Source organism: Odontesthes bonariensis, chromosome 11 (assembly GCF_027942865.1).
Source record: "Odontesthes bonariensis isolate fOdoBon6 chromosome 11, fOdoBon6.hap1, whole genome shotgun sequence".
Taxonomy (NCBI): domain Eukaryota; kingdom Metazoa; phylum Chordata; class Actinopteri; order Atheriniformes; family Atherinopsidae; genus Odontesthes; species Odontesthes bonariensis.
This window is the reverse complement of record NC_134516.1, coordinates 24,469,398-24,489,935: the sequence shown is the minus strand read 5'-3', so window position 1 is coordinate 24,489,935 and position 20,538 is coordinate 24,469,398. Positions and strand designations below refer to the sequence as shown.

Genomic DNA, 20,538 nt, shown 5'->3' with positions numbered 1-20,538 from the left:
AACAATAATAAATTGCGCTTACATTCCGGCACCGCTGGACTGATAGTAAGGCATACCGGGCATTTGCCCGCTGGCCTGATGACTTACTGGCCTGCGCTTTTTTTTTTTTTTTTTTACGAAATATAATATAATAAAGATTTAAAACACAACGCAATATGTGGATGACGGTATATAAACCCTCCTATTGGTGCATAAACTGGTAGATCGGCCCTTTAGTCATGATTGATTGAAGCCTGGGCCAATGAAGTGAGGGGCAGGGCAGGCCAATTAGGCCTACCCCTCCATCTCGTCCTCGGTTGGTAGGTTGGTAGTGCCAGGCAGAGCGATAGCGGGCAATATGGATGTTAGTGGGAAGAAAAGGAAGGGTGGCGCTGAAAGAGCCAGGGATCAAAAGAAAGCAGCCCTTCAGGCAGATGCTGCGAAATGCCTGAAAATATCGGATATGTTTACTGTAGTTTAGCCTACAGTATTACATTTAATATAATTATATTAACTAAAATGAATGAATTAATCTTTTAATATAATTCCTTAACTTAGATTTAAGTAACAAGGCTGAAAGAAATGACACATGTCTAAAAAGTAATGTGACCTACGGTCAATAGATCATAATTTTGATAAGCCAATAATAACAGTATTTTGGGAGAACTTTTCATAATGCTTTTCATAGTGTTAAAAATGTTTGTGTCTCCTGGTGCACATTGATCGTTTAAGGCAGTGATTCCCAACAAGGGGTTAGGGGTACATATACCACCAGAGGTACGCAAGCGCACTGCAGGGGGTATGTGGAAAAATTAACAAATGTGTGCAGCATTGTCACATAGAGCATGATTGAAGGGACCAAAAAAAAAACACGCTGTCACAGCGCACTAAATTTTTTCCCCTTCAATACCTGGTGGTGGCCTGGTCTTGGTTAAAAATGCCCGGCCTGAAAAATTTCCCCAGTCCAGCCCTGCATTCCGGCCCCTAATTGTTACTGCTGGGACATAACAATTACATTTCTACACATTAAAGCATCATTTATCTGAAACACTGAATATGTAATGAACTGACTTTTGTTCCCTTTGTTTACATGAACCATCATAAATTTCTTCACATAAACAGTACTTCAGATATACATCTATCCAACATTATCTTAATTCAACAATCACCCAAGTTTAGTGTGTAGCAGAAATCACATGCTCTAAACACAAGTGTATCACACACAGAATAAGAACTTATTCATCCATTTCAAGCAATAAACATAACTTATCTATTGGTCTTTCCAAAAGACTAGTTTTAGTTTTCACAAAGACACGTCTCACAAGACCTTTTGCATCAGAAACAACCTTTTCAACTTTTCCCATCAACCATCAACTTCTTGGTGCGCTGTCGTCCACTATGAGAACGACATCTCCTTCCTTTAGATTTTTCCTGATTTCAGGCCACTTCTGCCTCTCCTGCAGAAGCGGCAGGTACTCCTTAGTCCAACGCTTCCAGAAGATGTCAGACAGGTATTGTACCTGTTTCCACCTCTTCTTGGCATACAAGTCCTCTTTCTGAAACACTCCAGCAGGCAGCACAGGTTGTCTTTTCAGAAGAAGTAAATGGTTAGGTGTGAGAGCCTCAATGTCATGTGGATCATTTGACACTCTTGTTATAGGTCTACCGTTTACAATAGCCTCGACTTCACAAAACAATGTGTGGAGACGTTCATCATCAAGAGGCTGCTGTTTCAGAATCTGGTTAAGAATTCTCCTCACAGAACGAATCTGCCTCTCCCAGATGCCTCCAAAATGTGATCCTGCTGGTGGATTGAATATCCAAGTGATTCCTTTCTACATGAGCATATTTGAGCATATCTGATTCCAACCTTTGATTGCTTCACGCATTTCTTTCTCTGCACCCACCAGATTTGTGGCATTATCTGACCTCATTATAGACACCTGGCCTCTCCTGGCTATAAATCGTCTGATGGCATTTATGCAGGAATCAGTTTCAAGAGAATTAGCAACCTCTAGATGAATTGCTCTGACTGCAAGACATGTGAACAAGACCCCATACCTCTTGACCACACTCCGCCCACACTTGACCTCAAAAGGTCCGAAATAGTCTATTCCTACACTGGTGAATGGAGGGTTGTCTGGTGTCAGGCGATCTTGTGGCAGATTTGCCACTCTCTGTTCACCAGGTTTTGCTGATATCTTTCTGCATATTACACACTTTGAAAGTATCTTTCTAAGAGCTGAGTCTGCTTGTAGAACCCAGAATCTTTCTCTTAGCTTGGACAATGTATAATTCCTTCCACTATGTCCTGTTTCTTGGTGAACATGTTTGAGGATCAAGGGTGACACATGATGGTTCTTAGGAACGATGTTTAGCATCTACTGGAAGTGCAGACTGATGCAGCCTTCCTCCTACTCTTAAAATCCCATCCTGCACAACAGGATCAAGCTTGATGAGATGACTTGTCACCTTTCTGAAGAGTCATCAGTTCATCAGAAAAGCCTTGCTTTTGACACAGTTTGATCATTTTAATCTCCCCCATTGCAATATCTTCAGCAGTGAGCAAAGAGCCACCCATAGCTGTTTTGAACTTTTGCATCTGGTTTCTCAGTTTTCCTTTCATGACTCAGTTTCTCACTTGCTTGTGATGTGAGTAATTTGTGATGTGCGCTCAGTTTGCGGAATAGTTGTTTCAACTTCATCATCCAGGAAACTGCTCTTGTTAATCTGTGCCATTCTGAATAGTGACAAATGAGCTTGCTAAGTGTATCCTCATATGCATTTGTAGCATTCACACTCACTGCAGCTTTAACTTCTACATCATCTTTCTGTACCTCTTTGATAACAGGTGAAACTGGCCAGAGTTTCTCATCTTCCTTCAGAAAATCTGGCCCACCAGTCCAGTCCTGACACTTTATGAATGTGTCTGCATTCATACCTCTGGATGCATGGTGGGCTGGATTCAGCTCAGAGTTCACATACATCCCCTGACTTGGCTTAGTGTTGTCTCTGATAAGCGACACTCTGTTGGCTACAAAAGTTTTAAATCTAGCATTTTCACTAGCAATATATCTCAACACAGTGGTACTGTCAGACCAAAACATGGATTCTTCCAGTGGCATTTGCAGCTCTTTTTTCATAAGCCTGTCCATTTTCACAGCGACAGCAGCAGCTGCCAATTCCAGTCTCAGAATTGTCGTTTGCTTTAACGGAGACACTCTGGACTTCCAGATGATGAATGAACAGTGAACTGAACCCTTTTTGTTTTTTATGCGAAGGTAGGTGACAACTCCATAACCTTTCTCACTCGCGTCTGCAAAGTGGTGCATTTGTGTAGATCAGACTTTTCCAAAACCAGCTGGTTTCAGACATCTGTCCACTGTGAAACCATGAAGTTTGGCTAAATCCAAAATCCACTTTTGTGACTTTTGAGCCAGTTCAGCAGGGATAACTTCATCCCATGTGACTTTCCTGCCACACAACTCCTGCAGGATCATTTTAGCTGGAAGGATGACAGGTGACAAAAACCCCAGCGGGTGATATACTGCACTTACAAATGACAGGATGCCACGTCTAGTCTGTTGTGTATTCTTTGCATTAATTCTGACCTTGAATACATCTGACTCTGTACACCAGTTCACTCCAAGGACTAAGGTCCAAATCCTTAACCTCTTTTGCTCTTTCTGACTCAGGAATGGAGGCTAGAACAGTCCTGCTATTACTCATCCATTTTGTAAGATGAAATCCTCCACTCTCACACAGTGCTGTCAAGTCCCTGACCACATCAACTGCTTGGCTTTCATCTGACACTGACAAAAGGCAATCATCTGCATAAAAATTGTGCCTAATTGCTTTAACTGCAGCATGTGCCATTTTGTCCTTAGCATCCCCAGCTGTCTTTCTTAGTGCAAAGTTGGCACAGCTTGGGGAGGATGTCGCCCCAAACAGATGCACAGCCATTCTGTATTCTTTCAAGGGCTCATTCAGGTTTCCATTTGGCCACCAGAGGAATCGCAGGAGGTCTTGATCCTCTGGTGGTACTCTTACTTGGTGGTACATTGCCTCGATGTCTGACATTAAGCAATGTGGTCATGTCTGAATCTTGTTAACACTCCTATTAGTGGATTTGTTAAATCTGGTCCTTGTAAAAGTGCCGCGTTCAATGACTTGCGCTGAAATGATGCTGCACAGTCAAAAACTACGCAAAGTTTCCCTTTTTGGGGAAGAGATATCCCGTGATGAGGTATGTACCACACTCTATCATTGTTAGACACAGTCTCTTCCTTTGGTACTCCCACCTCATACTCTTTACTGATTAGGTCAGACATGACTCTCTGATACTCTTTATGAAAGTCTTTGTTTTTGACAAGTTTCCTTTTCAGGTTTTCTGCTCTCTGAACGACTACACAGTAGTTGTCAGGCATCTTGACAGCTTTGTTTCTTAAGGGAAGACCTATGCTTTAGTGTCCATCAACCTTTTTCACTGTCTCACTAACAGAGTCCATAAACTGTATGTCTTCCTGTGACATTTCTTGCTTTTCTTCACTAGCTTTCTCTGGAAAGTCATAGTTAAACTGTTGTACAAGCAAGCTCTCTACATTGGCAATGGAGATGCGATTGACAGAAACACTTTGTCCACTTTCAGGTGGAGAAATGCAACCATGACCCCTGAGGGGACCATTCACAACCCAACCGAGGATAGTTCGAATTGCATATGGACCGTCATCCTCATTATGGATGATTTGCCATGGTTCCATGGCCTTGTACACATCACAGCCTATCAACAGTCCTATATCTGCCTTTATTTGTGGCAGCTCGATGCCACGAAGGTGTGGCCACTTTTCCAAATCTTCCTGCACAGGAATGTTCCTTTTGGACACAGGCATGTCTTTATGAGTATAAATCTCAGGTAAGTCAAAGGAAATGTTCTCTTTCAGACCACAAATCTCTAGACCTGAAACTTGGTAGCTTGGCTCTAACTTTTCCTGGCCCATCGTACGAAGTAATATTTGAGTTTTCTTGCCTTCAATACCAAGCTGTCTCATTAACCCTTCATCACAGAAAGTGGCTTGACTTCCATTGTCTATGAATGCGTAAGTCTCTATTACCTTGTTGCCTTTCTTCGCCTTTACACACACAGGCACAATTGCCAAGACACAACTGTCTTTTCCGGCCCCGGTGGCACAACAAGCTCCACTTGAGATGTGTGTTGTTTCACAAGTTGTCGTGTTTTCTGTGGTGCTTTTCTCACTGCTCTTAACCGCTTCGTTATCATCTTCCCTCGTGACATGAAGCATGCTTGGATGTTTCTTAGAACAGTGTTCACATGAAGCTCTCTTTTTACAGTCTTTGCTCATATGACCTTGAGTCAGACATGAAAAACACAGTCCTTTTCCTTTAAGAAACTCCAATCTTTCCTTGTGGGGCTGCTTTCTTATTTTGAGACATTCTGCCAATGTGTGTTGTCTTTCACAGAATGTACATGGATTCTAAAAGGCATTAACAACTTGACGAGAGGAGCTTTTACAGTTTTCAGGTGGGTTCTCATTTGCAGCTTGTGCTGCACTTGTAGCGAATGTACTCCCCTTAGGCCTGGTTGCTCTGGCTGTTTTCATATTTGCAAAATGTTTCCCCTTATCTTCAGTATCCTTTATGTCACCAAAGAGAGGATCTGCAGCTATTTTAGCTTGTCTGTTTATGAATCTGACCAGATCTGCAAATCTTGGTCTCTTTCCACGAGCGTCTTGAATATCGAATGCAGAAACTCTCCACATTTCTCTCATTTTATATGGTAACTTGGAGACAATGATTCTAAGATTAGTGGGATTCTCCATTTCTTGCAGTTGATCAAGGTCTTGCTACCTCTCACACAATAAATGGGCCCACTTGGAATGAAACAACATAATAACTTTGTATTCTTTGTAGACCTATGTTTGTGTCCCTTCACTGAATTTAAAACAAATATCATACATTTTGTATTTTAATATTTTCTTTTTGGTGCAATAATAATAATGAGCAATTCATGCATTATAAGAAATTAATGAAACATGTCACACTAGGCTGGCCTTACACCTTAAGTTCTGAAAACAACCGAAAAACAACTAAGCATAACGTTGTTGGTTGGTATAACTGCAGCAGATGAAATTCATTGCCTCCTGATCAACATAGTGAAATCATGTGATCAACTGAAAGTAAAACGTAACTCGGAGACGAAAGCTGCACAAACGCCAGTTTTAACGGCACAAACCAGCACTAAAAAAGTAGACCACTCTGGTTTGTTTTGGAGCAAGATGGGGGGATGGTGACGTCATCGGCCGAAATTATAATTCATAATAGCTCAGAGACGAAAGCAGCACAAACACCAGTTTTAACGGCACAAACCTGCACAAACGGAGCACTAAAAAAGTAGACCACTCTGGTTTGTTTTGGAGCAATATGGGGGGATGGTGACCTTTGGATGACCTAAAAAATAATCTTTAATATCTCAGAAACCAAAGCAGCACAAACGAAAATTTTAACGGCACAAACCAGCACAAACGGAGCACTAACCGATCAATCTATTTGCGTGAATTTTTCACGTGGGTGGGGTGTCAGCTTCACTCAGCTGGTGAAATGGGATTGGGCCTCAGTCTCAGTGTGTCACCTCACCCTTTCACTCGCTGTCACTGTGCGTGCAACTCACGCTCCGTGGCTCCGCGGCTCCCCTCCTCTGTCCGCCTGTCCTCCTGTCCTCCTCTGTCCTCCTGTCCTCTTCTGTCCGCCTGTCCTCCTCTGTCCTCCTGTCCTCTTCTGTCCGCCTGTCCTCCTCTGTCCGGCTGTCCTCCTCTGTCCCCCTGTCCTCCTCTGTCCCCCTGTCCTCCTCTGTCCGCCTGTCCTCCGGCTCTCGGAGGCGGCGCAAAGCCTCTCCGTCGGTAGCCCATCAACGGCTCGCGACGGAGCCGCCGAGGAGCGTGAGCCACGGGGCCGAGCCTGGTGCTCCGCGGAGTCTCCGTGAGCCGGAGGGCAGGAGAACAGAGGACACCCACGGAGCTCGCGGCTGCCCTCTGTCCTCCGGCCCACGCAGCCGCCGCGAGCACCAGGCTCGTCTGTTAGCCAATTAGTTAACACTAGCTGCTCAACTGTGCAACTAATTTCTCTCTATGACTAAATGAATAGCTGCATGATGGTCAGAAGAGAAAACTAAAGTCACTCTTAAGGCTCTAGCATGGTTGCCGCGTCTGCTAGCGCGAGCGGTGTTGATGACGTCACGATTTCGTGCCCGCCATGTATAGTGGCGCAAGTCGATGCGCCAGTAGTTGCAATTTTCTCCGTCACAGAGGTGGCGCTGCTACGTGAAGGTTACCGCTACTCTACAACCACGAAAGTGGAGAAGAAAACAATGCCGCTGTCAAGAGCAGGACTACTGTAATTAATGATACTGCTGCAGTATTCGGATCATTTTAATTTTTTAATTCAGTTAATAGAGGTGAAGGTTTGAAGCCCCCGGCATCAACAGAGTCTCTGCCCTCTTCTTTGCCTTCACGTATCTGTCCCGTAGCTTCTTCCACACATTCTTACAGAACTCTCCCTCTTTCCCCAAAGTTCTGCCAATCTCTGTGCACCAGTTTTGGGAGTTTACGTGCTCCCTGTGCTGTTTCACTTCAGTTTCGTACAGCTGCCTGTACAAACGCACCTCCTGACTGAGCCGTTCTCACATCGGTCCATCCGGTTCGTCGTTACAAAAATCAACTAGTGCACGACAACGCGCAGCGCCGTCTTTTCAAGGCAAGCGCCATGCCTGAAACGTCATTTTGACGTCACGGTCCGCCACCGCCGTGAGCGACACGGCAACCATGCTACCGCCTTTAGTGTATGAACTCACCGTTGTCACCTTTCACTCGCTGTCACTATGCAGCTCACATGCACTGCGCCCAAGGGCGTAACTTTGGGTCTACCATTGGGGGGGTTAAACTCGCGCATATTTATTTATTCATTTATTTATGTATTTATTTATTTATTTAATCATTTTCTTGCTTGCTAATTTGCCATTCCTTTGTTAGAAATACATTGTGATACTTTTACTGATTTAGGCTACTTAACGTAAATGCAGCTGTTCCATGGGCGTCAGTTTGATTTCAGAAGTGCTGGGGACAATTACCATAAACCTGAGTAAGGTTTGAAAAGTGCTGGGTACAAGCTAGGCCCATTACTTCCGAATTGAGGTTTCATGATAAATAATAGGCATTGCATTAGATGATGCGTATTGACGCGATATTGTCCCCATATTAAAAGTTAAAAGCCATCTGCGCGGTCTTGTTTAGGCCGTCTTAAACATCACTGCGGTCACACCATCTGCGCTTCAGAGAGGCACGGTCGCACGATCTACACTTAAAAATCGAGTGCGCGTCTATATCGCGTCGTACGGTAAAGCGTTTGAGCCCAATGCACGATGTATATGGCCAGATTAAAATATTAATAAAAACAAAAATTCAAATTGTTTTCTGCAAACTCCATCTGATTCTTGTTCTACATGTCCCCAGCTACCTTTGTTGGGATTTTCAAGTTATTTCACTGCATCATTGTTTAATAATCTGATACTGAAATCATACCCAATGCATGATGTATATGGCTAGATTAAAATATTCATAAAAAAATTAATTTAAATGGTTTTCTGCAAACTCCTCCAGATTCCTGTTCTACATGTCCCCAGCTACCTCTGTGGTGATCTTCAAGTTATTTCACTGCATCATTTTCTAATAATCTGATGCTGAAATCATCGGTGACATCCTCCCATCTCTTTATATCACTCTTCTTCTTTCCTTCTGCATAATGTGGTTTCATTTCACCATTTTTTCCTTTTACTTGCTTGATGTCCTTGTACGTGTATGTGTGTGTGACCATATTCCTTATTGGACATCCAGCCCTACCTGCACCAGCCCAAATCTACCGGTCATCTCTTCCTTGTCTGCACCTCTCATCAGTGCACTACAGCCAAACAGGGAAGAGACAGAACCAAACTTAAATTATCACCACAACACCTCTTAGTGCTAATTATTTTTTATTTATTTTTCCTGCGTTAGTAACATATCCGACAACTTCCCACTGACTAAATTAGAGAAAAGAACTTACTAGAACAAAACAGAATGACTACAACCTGCAGCAGATGAAATTCATTGCCCCCTTATCAATATAGTGAAATCATGTGATCAACTGAAAGTAAAACATAACTCGGAGACGAAAGCAGCACAAACGCCAGCTTTAACGGCACAAACGGAGCACTAAAAAGTAGACCACTCTGGTTTGTTTTGGAGCAATATGGGGGGATGGTGACCTTTGGATGACCTAAAAAATAATCTTTAATATCTCAGAAACCAAAGCAGCACAAACCAAAATTTTAACGGCACAAACCAGCACAAACTGAGCACTAACCGATCAATCTGTTTCCTTGAATTTTTCACGTGGGTGGGGTGTCAGCTTCACTCAGCTTAGGTGCCATTTATACTAATCTGTTTCTATATCGTTTCTATCGCGGATGCACTGTCCATTTACATTAAAATACTGGAATACGACTTCATAGGTGGAAGGATTCAAAGACGCCGGAGCCCACGTAAGCATTCGCATACGATGCTGATTTTAGCAGTTGTAAACGGTGAGAAACGAGGATCCGCAGTGCTGAGCTCTAGCTACTCGGCTTTTATGATGAGAACCCAGCCACTGCAGCAACGCAAGCCGTACATGGAGCGCCGCTTTTGGGTTAGACCGGGAAGAAGCAGTGCATGGTGGGACAATTTTGTGGACCAAGTTGTTGTCGCCGAAGAATCGCGCGAGAACTTTCGAATGTCCAGAGCAGCCCTGATAAATCTGTTAATATAAAGCAGTTGCGCATGCTCTAGATGCAAGGGCGATCATGTGATGTGATGACTGATTAGTCATGTGACTAGCGAATCAGCCGATCCCCGTTTCAGTGTAAATGTAAATAGTTTGCAAGACGCCGACACGAAGAAATGGTGAAATGAATTAATGTAAACAGAGCCTTAGGCTACCTTTTCACGGAAACGATCTGAAACCAAAACGCAAAAGTGGCGTTTCGTTTTCACTTTTAAATCTGCATTTAGACGAGCGTTTTAGGGTGAAAATCTGCATGCATACGGAAACGCAAAAGTGTGTGACGTTTCATATTTATCGATGCAGTAAACACGCCAGATTGCTCCCACCACTGAGAAGTCATCCCAGGTCTCACCCACAGCTGTCTAGGTCGCCTGCTCTCTCTATGAACTTCAAGAATTTCGAGAACGTAGTTCATATTTTTGGTCTGTTCTTTACTACTCTCGCTCATCATTGCTGTTATCTGATGAAATGACTCTTGAACGTCAATTACCGCGCCTAAGGCGAGTTGAAAGTCCGCAGGGACGGACATGTTGATAGCCTACTGATGTGTTTCCCACGGTTTTCTGGCGCTTTATTATGCTTGTCACGTCACTTCTATGTGATGAGAAACGCAGTTTTGACTCTGGAGGGCGGTTTCACTTTTTTGCGTTTTCATGCCCCCAAAACGCCGTTACCATCTAAACGATATAGTGCGTTTTTAACCTGTTTTCGGTTCCGTGTAAAGTGCCCCTTATATTAACACCTCATGGTGTCAATTATTTACCTTTTTAACACCACACATTATGTTTTGAAATTAACACTACACTGGTGTTCCTTTTAACACCAACACCATTATAATGTTAATGTGACACTCAGTATTGTTGAATATTTAACAATATCTGGTGTTAATTTAACAAAAAAATGGGTGTTAAACTTTTAAAGTTCGGTAAAGTTGGAAAGATATTGGCAGATTCGGACTTCCGGGATTAATAACGCAGAAGTGAGACGTTGTTAAAACACAAAACAAGAATATTTCCAACCGTAGTAAGACAGACAAGGAGCTACAACCTAACTTTCATCAAAACGAGCCATCCTCGGAGCCACACCAATAACATTAGTGTTTACGTGCAGCCGGCTGTGAGAGCAGCGAGCAGGGACCGTCTACAAAGTGCAACCGAAGAGAGACATTACAAAAAAGAATCAATAAATATTCAATATCTTCACTAGGATACAGTGTAGTGTCACCAAACTCACTACACACTTCACTGGTCTCCTAAAGATTATACTACAACTCTTGGTTTGAAAAAAAAAAAACATTTTTCATAATTTCTGGGAATTTTTATTCGGAATATTAATCAATAACTTCATGATGATACAGTGTAGGGTCACCAAACTCACTACACGTGTCACTGATGTCCTACAGATTACACTACAACTCTTGGTTTGAAAGAAATGAATTTTTTATGAATTTCTGGGATTTTTTATTAGGAATATTAATCAATAATTAATCAATAACTTCATGATGATACAATGTAGTGTCACCAAACTCACTACACGTGTCACTGGTCTCCTACAGATTACACTACAACTTTTGGTTTGAAAGAAATTCATTTTTTATGAATTTCTGGGATTTTTTATTAGGAATATTAATCAATAAATATTCAATAACTTCACTAGGATACAGTGTAGTGTCACCAAACTCACTACACATGTCCATAGTTTGGGGGAATTTTTATAAGGAATTATATTCAATAACTATTATTGAGTAATTATTGATTAATATTTCTAATAAAAATTCCCAGAAATTCATAAAAATGAATTTCTTTCAAACCAAGAGTTGTAGTGTAATCTTTAGGACACCAGTGACACGTGTAGTGAGTTTGGTGACCCTACACTGTATCATCATGAAGTTATTGATTAATATTCCAAATAAAAATTCCCAGAAATTATGAAAAATGTTTTTTTTTCAAGGCAAGACTTGTAGTATAATCTGTAGGAGACCAGTGAAATGTATAGTGAGTTTGGTGACACTACACTGTATCCTAGTGAAGTTATTGGATATTTATTGATTATTTTTTGTAATGTCTCTCTTGGGTTGCACTTTGTAGACGGTCCCTGCTCGCTGCTCTCACAGCCGGCTGCACGTAAACACTAATGTTATTGGTGTGACTCCGACGATGGCTCGTTTTGAATGACATTAGGTTGTAGCTCATTGTCTGTCTTACTACGGTTGGAAATATTCTTGTTTTGTGTTTTAACAACGTCTCACTTCTGAGTTATTGATCCCGGAAGTCCGAATCTGCCAATATCTTTCCAACTTTACCGAACTACTTTTAACACTTTCAAAAATGTTACTTTAACACCATGTAGTGTGGACAAACTCTGTGGGTGTTAATTCAACACTGGCATTTTTGCTGTGTGAACTTAGGAAAAGCACCGTTTTCTTGGTATGATTTTGATAGAATAATTTTGATAAATTCATATAAAGCTGGAAGTAAACACTTGCTTTTAATACTAACTGTGCTCTTGAACGTTCTGTTGTATGGATTCGCTACGCCTCTGGGTGTGTCTTTGAGAGTGGAAAACGAAACTAAACTTCCCTTTTTGTGACGCAGATTATTTGCTCCGTGAAATTCTCCGTCTGAAGGTAATGGAAGCTCTTCTTAATGTTTGATAATAATATCTGCTGTTGGCAGCTTAGTTCAAGCAGCCATAATATACCGCGTCCTCCTTTCTGTTGATTCCCTGCTGTAACTGTAAAACTGTAGTTTACCGTGTAGTTCTAAAGTCCGCCATGTTGTGTTACTGTGTGAGTACAATATGTGGAATAAGAGCAGCAGCAGACTAGACTGGAGGTCCAGGTTTAAACACGGAGTCGTTGTTACTGTACAGCTCCCATTTTTGCCGGGGTTTTTTCCTGCCTGAATCAGCGTGTTCCTGAGGCGGAGATGAGTCGCTGCTCTCCCGCTGTCTGAGCCTCTGAATGCGGCCTGAGCTGTACGGCACTTCCGGTGGCAACCTGAACTGCCACAGCTTTGCAGCTGCCGCTGTTTGTCGAAGCCAAAGCTGACGGGTTATCATGTCATCGGTATAGTTCTTATAGCTGCTAGGGTTGCCAACTGTCCCTTCAAACGGAATCGTCCCGTATTTGGAAACAAAAGCACCTGTCCCGTATTGAGCTGAAAAGGGAGGCACTTTGTCCTGTATTACTGTGAGAATCTAAAAATGGGCAGTAACATGCCAATGGAAATGAATAACAGGGGGCTTAATATGACAATGTACGGTAAACTTGTTCCCAGGCCCTGTACTGCTCTGTGACCAATGAGCTGACAGCATATTCACACACGAGAATACGCTGTCAGCTCATTGGTCGAGGAGGTACTGAGAAGATAGCGGAAGACAACAAAGCAGCATACATGGCAGTTACGCAGAAGCCGACACTACTTTAAGCAGTGGGAGACAAAGTACTCAACTTCAATACTTGAGTCAGTATTGATACTCATGGTCAAATCTTACTCAACTACAAGTAAAAGTCGCTCAAAATTTTACTCAAGTTAAAGTACTGAAGAACTTACTTTTAAAAGTACAAACTACATTTTCTAATATCAGTACATTGCTGCATTGTTTTCTGAATGCTTTTACAGAACCATGTAACTCTGAAACCACTTAATGATGAACTGACATGTAACTTTTTGCACCACTCTGCTTAAGAAAGATACTTATTTTATTCTGTTAATTTTGTTATTTTATATTAAAGTGAATTGCTGGATAATAATTAGTTTCGAGTCAAATAGTTAAAAAATTGTTTCACTCACAAAAAAAGGGGATCAAAAATTCACCAGGCTAGGAGGGCAATCGGTTTCGGCCAGCCCTTCTAATGAGGTGTCCCTTATTTATTTTTCAGGGAGTTGGCAACCCTAGTTGGCACCCTTTGGCACACTGTGGCAGTTCAGGTTGCCACCGGAAGTGCCTTTGTTAGTTGCGACGACCACGATTTCAGCTCGGCCCTGCTGGGGTCTGTCTCCACCGCCCCCCTTCCTCCAAAATGACTGAAACAAAGTCACACTTTCAGCAGTTAAACACATTTATAATGTAAGACATTTTAAAGTAAATAATACAAATGTAAAATAGATAATCTAACATATTAGTGATAATGGTGTAATTAAACCAAATGTTACAATAAAAATGTTTTTATTAACAATGTTTCAATGTATTGAAAACAGGCATGAAATCATAAATATGATCATTTATAGATTATCTGACAGATTCTTCAAAACAAGGGACTGTACATGCATGCATTTCATTCATAATGAAAAGCATGAGACAATAAATCATATTTATTTTATTTATTTTCTCTCTACCTTTGTATCAATGCTTGCTGCCACCTGCCGACAGCCACACCTGTTGCGGTGTTTACTGCTCGGAAGCAGGGGTTCGATCTGCACGGTCTACATAGCCCGTAGTGATAAGAAGGAAGAGAAAATAGCGCCAAGTGATTGTGAGGTCTGACATATCAGTCAGTTTCTGGTTCAGACATTAAATCAATTGATCTCTGTCCTGTATCATGTCATGTCAGAGTGTGCTGGGTGGTAGCTCCATGCCTCCATCTAGTGGACGAAAGTACAGCAGCTGATCTTTTTACAGCGCAAATGATGGAAAGGAGGATGTGAGTTGATGTGCAGATGAATGATCTGTGTTTCCTCTGCAGATGAAGGTAGAAAGTGTGTGAGCTGATTTGAGTTCAGCAGCATGGATCAGTGTGAGGACACTAAAACCTCTCTCTGTGGGGAACATGAGAGCCAGAGCAAAGCTCAGAGGTGAGAGGACCATCTCTAACTGTCCATGACTCTTCTCCATGTCAGAGCTCAGCACTCACATCACCAAACCACCTTTATTCACAGGAACCAACCTGGATCTGCACCTGAATCAGGATCTGAACCCAGCTGTGTGTCCTTTAAGAGCAACCTGTCAAAGGATCAGATTATTAATTTCCAGCATCATGTTCCATCAGACCAAAAGTAAGTAGCTGTCGGTATTCAGTGGAGGCTGCATCATGTTTCCTGCCACAAGGGGGAGCTCTAACGTTGTTCCACAGCAGCCACACTGATTCTCTGACAGGCCGTCTCACTGCAGACTCAAACACTGAATACTTTAGTTTGAAGAAAACAAATGTTTTTCTCTCAGGATCCATCAGAGACCTGAACCTGGACCTGAACCTGGACCTGGACCTGGACCTGGACCTGGATCCAGCTGTGTGTCCATGCAGAGCAACCTGTCAACTTATTTCCCTAATAAGTACAAAGGAGACCGACGTTCAGGTGCAAAAAGGTGAGCTGTATGTAAATGTTGTATTAGTGTAGTGTACATTCACAATCTCTCAAATACACCCACTGTTTCTTTAGTTGCTGCCTCTGTCTGCCCACATCATGTAAAAGCTGAGTAGAGGGGTGGTAGAGTCCAGTATTTGCCCCTGCAGCCATGTCCTGGTCAAACACATACTGCATTTTCTATATCACTGCTGTGTCCTCATGAGAGCTCCAGTCTCATCCATGTTAACTGTTAACGTTTACATTCATAACATTCATAACAGTGTTTCATCTGCATTGTAACTCACCATAACATCAGTGAAAAGGAATCCAAAGTATTCAGGGAAATAATCAAGCCACAAAGATTCCAAACCAGCATAGAAATATCTCTCAAAAACTAGAAATTTAATGGAAAAATCTCTGCAGAAAAACTGAACAAGGTACAAAGATTACTACAATATGATGAAAGCTACTGCAACATGTTGGCTTTGGTGCAGGTTATTTTAGAAACTGCTCCTTACTGTCTCTACCACCTGGTCTATAAGGGGAAAACACACTTAATATGTGTTGGAAATCATTTTTGCTTCCTTCTGTGGCCACTCTCCAGGCTCCGTGCACATTACACATGTATACTGAACAGGTAAGCTCTAATAAAACAAGTGTTTTTCTCTATCAGGATCCATCAGAGACTAGCATCTGGATTTGAACCTGAACCCAGCTGTGTGTCCATGCAGAGTGACCAGTCAAAGGAGCATCCTCTTGCATTCAAATCAGACCAACCTTCATCCTTTAAGAGGTGAGTTGAGTGTAAATGTTGTAACAGAGTAAAATGTAGCAGAGTCAGTTTGAACAGTTCTTATTCCAACATGTGTTAAATGTGAGCTCAGCTCTGCTTCACATCCATTTCTATGTTCATATGTGAAGCGGTGTGTGTGGGATGTTTCCCACAAACACAGCAGTCAGAGAGGAAAGAATGATGTTGGAGGAGGTGTTTCTGAGTGTCTGTAGGACAGCAGCTGGTCCAGCAGGGGTCACCTTTGTGCTTTGGCTCTAACATAGTTTTGGAAGTCTGAAGTGTGTTAGTGTGAGTTTTTACTCCACAGTAAAGCCCTATTCGGACGGGACTAGTTCAATGGGGGGACGTATGGTAATGTTAGTTAACCAGACGACGCCAGGGAGAAGAAATGACCAATTCGGACAGGACAAAAAATCCCTGTAATATTCATCTAACATGGGAGGAGTTGTTGGTTACGCACAACCGTCACATCCTGGATGCTATGCACGTCTTCATTTCACTTCCGTAAACCCCATCTGTAAACAGACATGGCGCCGACCATGCGTGGTTGCAAGCAGCGCTTCATCCAGAACCTCCATGTTTGCAAACAGACACACCTAATTGTTTCTCTCTTTAAAAGGATGTGACGACATATTCCGTACTTATTACCGAAGGTCGCATTTGCACGGGATTAGTATTACCTATGGTAGATACTCCGGACCGTTTCACAGGAGGTAGAATTCTTGGCAAAGTTTACCGACATACTCCGCTATCTTTACTGACATGGCGCGTTCGGACGGGACTAGATTTCCTGGTTATTATGACTTTACCCCAGGTTCCCCCATTAAACTAGTGCCGTCCGAATAGGGCTTAAGTCTTTTAGCAGAACGTTTCCAGAAGTTTGGAGTGAACAACAAAAAAACTCATTCAATCTAAAAATAGGCTACATTTATGTTTTTTACTGTGATATTTTCTGTCAAGTAGCTTTTTAAAGTGTTGCTCTCATAGTCACCAGGCTCCATTGAGAAAAACATTAATTTTACCTCCCATAATACTGGAGCTGCTGCCTTTATGTGATGGTTTGTGTTACTGTCACACATCAGCAGAAAACCTCACTGAGCAACACTAATCCCTTCTACTACTGTTCCCTCTGAGGTACATTTGTTTCCAATAGAGCCTGGTGGCTGTGGCTGGCTAACAGTAAAAATATTCAGCTTTTTACAAGAGAAATACTCTATACTGCACAGATCTGTTATTTATGTTTAAATGTTCCTGACACTTGTTTTTCATCAGGAGGAAGCTGGAAAATCCTGAGCCCAGCCGTGTGCTCGAGAACAAACGTCATATATCCAGAAAACATGAACGCAACTGTGTCAAACAAAAGTAAGTTTTTTAAAATCATGTCAAAAGAACAAAGTGTTTCACAGATTAATTTATGCGACTTTTTTATCTCAAAAGATTTCTAAAATGAAAACCATGCACTGTTTTTTACAATTGGTATCTTTAACCCCATCTCTGCTGTATGTACAGTATCATGTCAACAAAACAGTTACGCCTTTAGCTATGAATCATAAATTGCTGCTGTAATTACCTTTGACCTCACTGATTTTGTCTAAGTTATGGTTGGCAAATGTCTAAGATATCTGCAGCGGTATTAATTGTGTTGTTAATTTTGCCAGCTGTATCCCCATCCAATGATTTACCATAACATTTTACAAGGTGAGTGTTCAGATGTGTTGGGTTACCTCTCCTGAATCAATTTTTCAGTTCAGTTTTTTTTATAAAGCGCCAAATCTCGTGGAAAAAAAAAAGAGATACTTAAACTCTTCCACCTGAGGCACAGACTCATCCTGGCCTCGGATCTGGAAGAGCCGACTTTTATCCCGGCTGCTTCACACTCAGAAATTCAAAATACACACTCGGAAATTCAAATTAGTCAAGTAGCTCAACATTTTTTAAAAATATATTTACAATGATTGTATATTAGAACGATAATAATACTACTACTAATAATAATAAATGAATAAATAAATGAATGCATTCATTAAATTAGAGAAACACATGTCAGCAGTCACAGTTAAAAGCCTTATGGCTGTCGGGACAAAGGACCTCCTGAACATCTCAGTCCTGCAGCGCAGAGAGATGAGCCTCTCACTGCAGCTGCTCCTCTGTCCTGCCAGGATGCTGTGGAGAGGATATTTATTGTTCTCCAAAACAGAATTTAATTTCCTCCTCATCCATTGCTCCACCACAGCACTGAGAGGGTCTAGCCTTCTGCCTACTACAGAACCAGCCTTTTTCACCAGTTTGTCCAGGCGCCTACAGTTTTTGTCTGTAGTGCATCTCCCCCAGCAGACAACAGCATAGAACAGTGCACTCTCAATGACAGAGTAATAAAACATGCATATCATATCACTGGATCACTAAACTAAACATAAAACACTCACTAAACAGGGTCGTTGACAAGCAGCAGCCCAAATGCAGTCCAACACGCACTGTACATGAGTTTGACTTAGTGCTCAGAATGTGGACACAGCTCTTTCCTTGGTTAAACGGGCACTGGATAGCTTGTAAAAGCAGTTCCGGTACCCTATACTCCCTCTGCGCCCCCTCACAGAATCCCTCGGGAAACAGTCATAACCGTTTTCCAAGTCTACAAAAAACATGTCGACTGGATGTTCAAACTCCCACGATCCCCGCAGTAAATCTGCAAGGGTAAAGATCTGATCCACTCCTCCACGACCTGGGGGAAAACCACAGTGCTCCTCCTGAATCTCAGGTATTTTGTCAGAACCTCCTCTCCAACACCCTGGAGTGAACTTTTTCGGGAAGGCTGAGTAATGTGATCCCCCCCTGTAGTTGAAACACATTCCCTGGTTCCCATTCTTAAAATTGGGAACCAGCACCCTGGTCTGCAACTCCAAAGGCGTTGATCCGGACATCCATTCGACATTGAAGAGGCATTACAGCCAAGACAGCCCCACCAGGTCCAGAACCTTTAGCATCTCAGGCGCTGGGATAGATGCTTTTTAACAACCTGAACAAATTCCACCAAACGTTCCCATCCCTATCTATAAACTTTTAAAAAGGAAAGCTTTGAGCTTAATCTTAAAGGCAGAGAGGGTGTCTGCTTCCTGAACCCAAACTTGCAGATGGTACCACAGAGAGGGGCCTGATAACTGAAGGCTCTGTCTCCGATTCTACTTTTAGAAACTCTAGGAACCACAAGTAAACCTGTAGTCTGAAAGCAAAGTGCTCTGTTGGGGAAATATCCAATTATGAGATCTTTAAGATATGATGGAGCTTGGTTGTGCTTGGAACAGTACAGTGTAAGCTGGGCAGCAGATGAAGGTGGTGTGGCCTGGGCGTTTTGGAATATGGAATATCACCTCGCTGATGGAAATAGGGCTTGAGCTGGTGTCTGAGGAGAATTAGATATTGTTTGGTTCACCTCCATACACAGCGTGGCCTCTGGAACCAAACTCTTGCCAAGGTGATGGACAAGTCCCATCACTGAGGTAGCTTGCTCGTGATAGGGCACCGGGTATGGATTCGCCCTGAGATGCTGAAGGCTCTGCACATGTTGTTGCTATCTTAGAATAGAATAGTATAACCTTTATTATCCCACGAGTGAGAAAATTGCATGTTACAGAGCTCTGTGATGAAGGAATATAAAGATAAATAAACAAAAACAAAAAGGTATGTACAATATGTAAAATGGTTTATACAAGATGTAAAATAGTATGTACAACATATGAAAATGGTATAGTGCAGGTGAAATAGTAAGTAGAGAGGAGTGAGTGCGCTCATGTGGTGTTATGGAGTCTGACATAGCGTTCCTTCCTGCACTGCTGAGTAAAAGTCTTTTGCTGAACGAGCTGCTTAGAGCCCACATCGTCACATGCAGGGGGTGGGAGGTGTTGTTCCTGATGGATATTAGTTTAGATAACATCCTCTCCTCACCCACCTGCTCGATTGAGTCCAAAGGGCAGTCCAGGACCGAGCTGGCTCTTTTTATCAGTTTATTGAGTTTCCTCCTGTCCCTTTCTGCCATTCCACTGCTCCAGTAGACTACACCATAAAAGATTGCAAACGCTACTGCAATGTCATAAAAAGTCCCGAAGAGAGGCCTGTTCACTCCAAAGGACCTGAGTCCTCTTAGCAGGTGAAGACAGCTGAGGCCCTTTTTGTAAAGTGCATCAGTATTTGTGGACCACTCTAGTTTATTATTGAGGTGAACACCCAGGTATTTTATAGTCCACTACAGTTTCAATGTCCCATCGCTGGATGTTCACCAGCGTGAGGTGGGGTGCCTTTTTTGCGGAGGTCGATCACCAGCTGCTTTGTCTTGCCAGCGTTTATGCAAAGATGGTTCTGTTCACACCAGCTGATCCCGATGACCCCTCAATATTCCAGCTTGTTCCCATCCAACACCCGGCCAACAAAAGCAGAGTCATTTGAGAACTTCTGGATGAGGCCGCTGTCCAGATAAAGTCTGCAGCATACAGGGTGAAGGTGAAGGGGGCGAGGACAGTCCCCTATGGGGCCCCCTTACTGCAGGTTACCCCCTCAAACACACACAGTGTCTTGTGCTTCACGTACTGAGGTTTACTAGTGAGGTAGTCTATG

At 42.4% G+C, this 20,538-nt stretch overlaps 1 protein-coding gene across 1 annotated transcript in view; it reads left to right on the top strand.

Moving 5' to 3' along the window:
* The first annotated feature begins 11,982 nt into the window (after positions 1-11,982).
* The window catches only part of LOC142391872 (NLR family CARD domain-containing protein 3-like), a 47,880-nt gene continuing 39,324 nt past the window's right edge, over positions 11,983-20,538 (top strand). Inside the window, exons 1-7 of the mRNA XM_075478060.1 lie at positions 11,983-12,275; positions 12,405-12,475; positions 14,537-14,645; positions 14,730-14,846; positions 15,013-15,156; positions 15,811-15,930; positions 17,203-17,292. Coding sequence (XP_075334175.1) covers positions 14,578-14,645; positions 14,730-14,846; positions 15,013-15,156; positions 15,811-15,930; positions 17,203-17,292 — 539 coding nt within the window. The 5' untranslated portion in view covers positions 11,983-12,275; positions 12,405-12,475; positions 14,537-14,577. The remainder of the gene's footprint in view (positions 12,276-12,404; positions 12,476-14,536; positions 14,646-14,729; positions 14,847-15,012; positions 15,157-15,810; positions 15,931-17,202; positions 17,293-20,538) is intronic.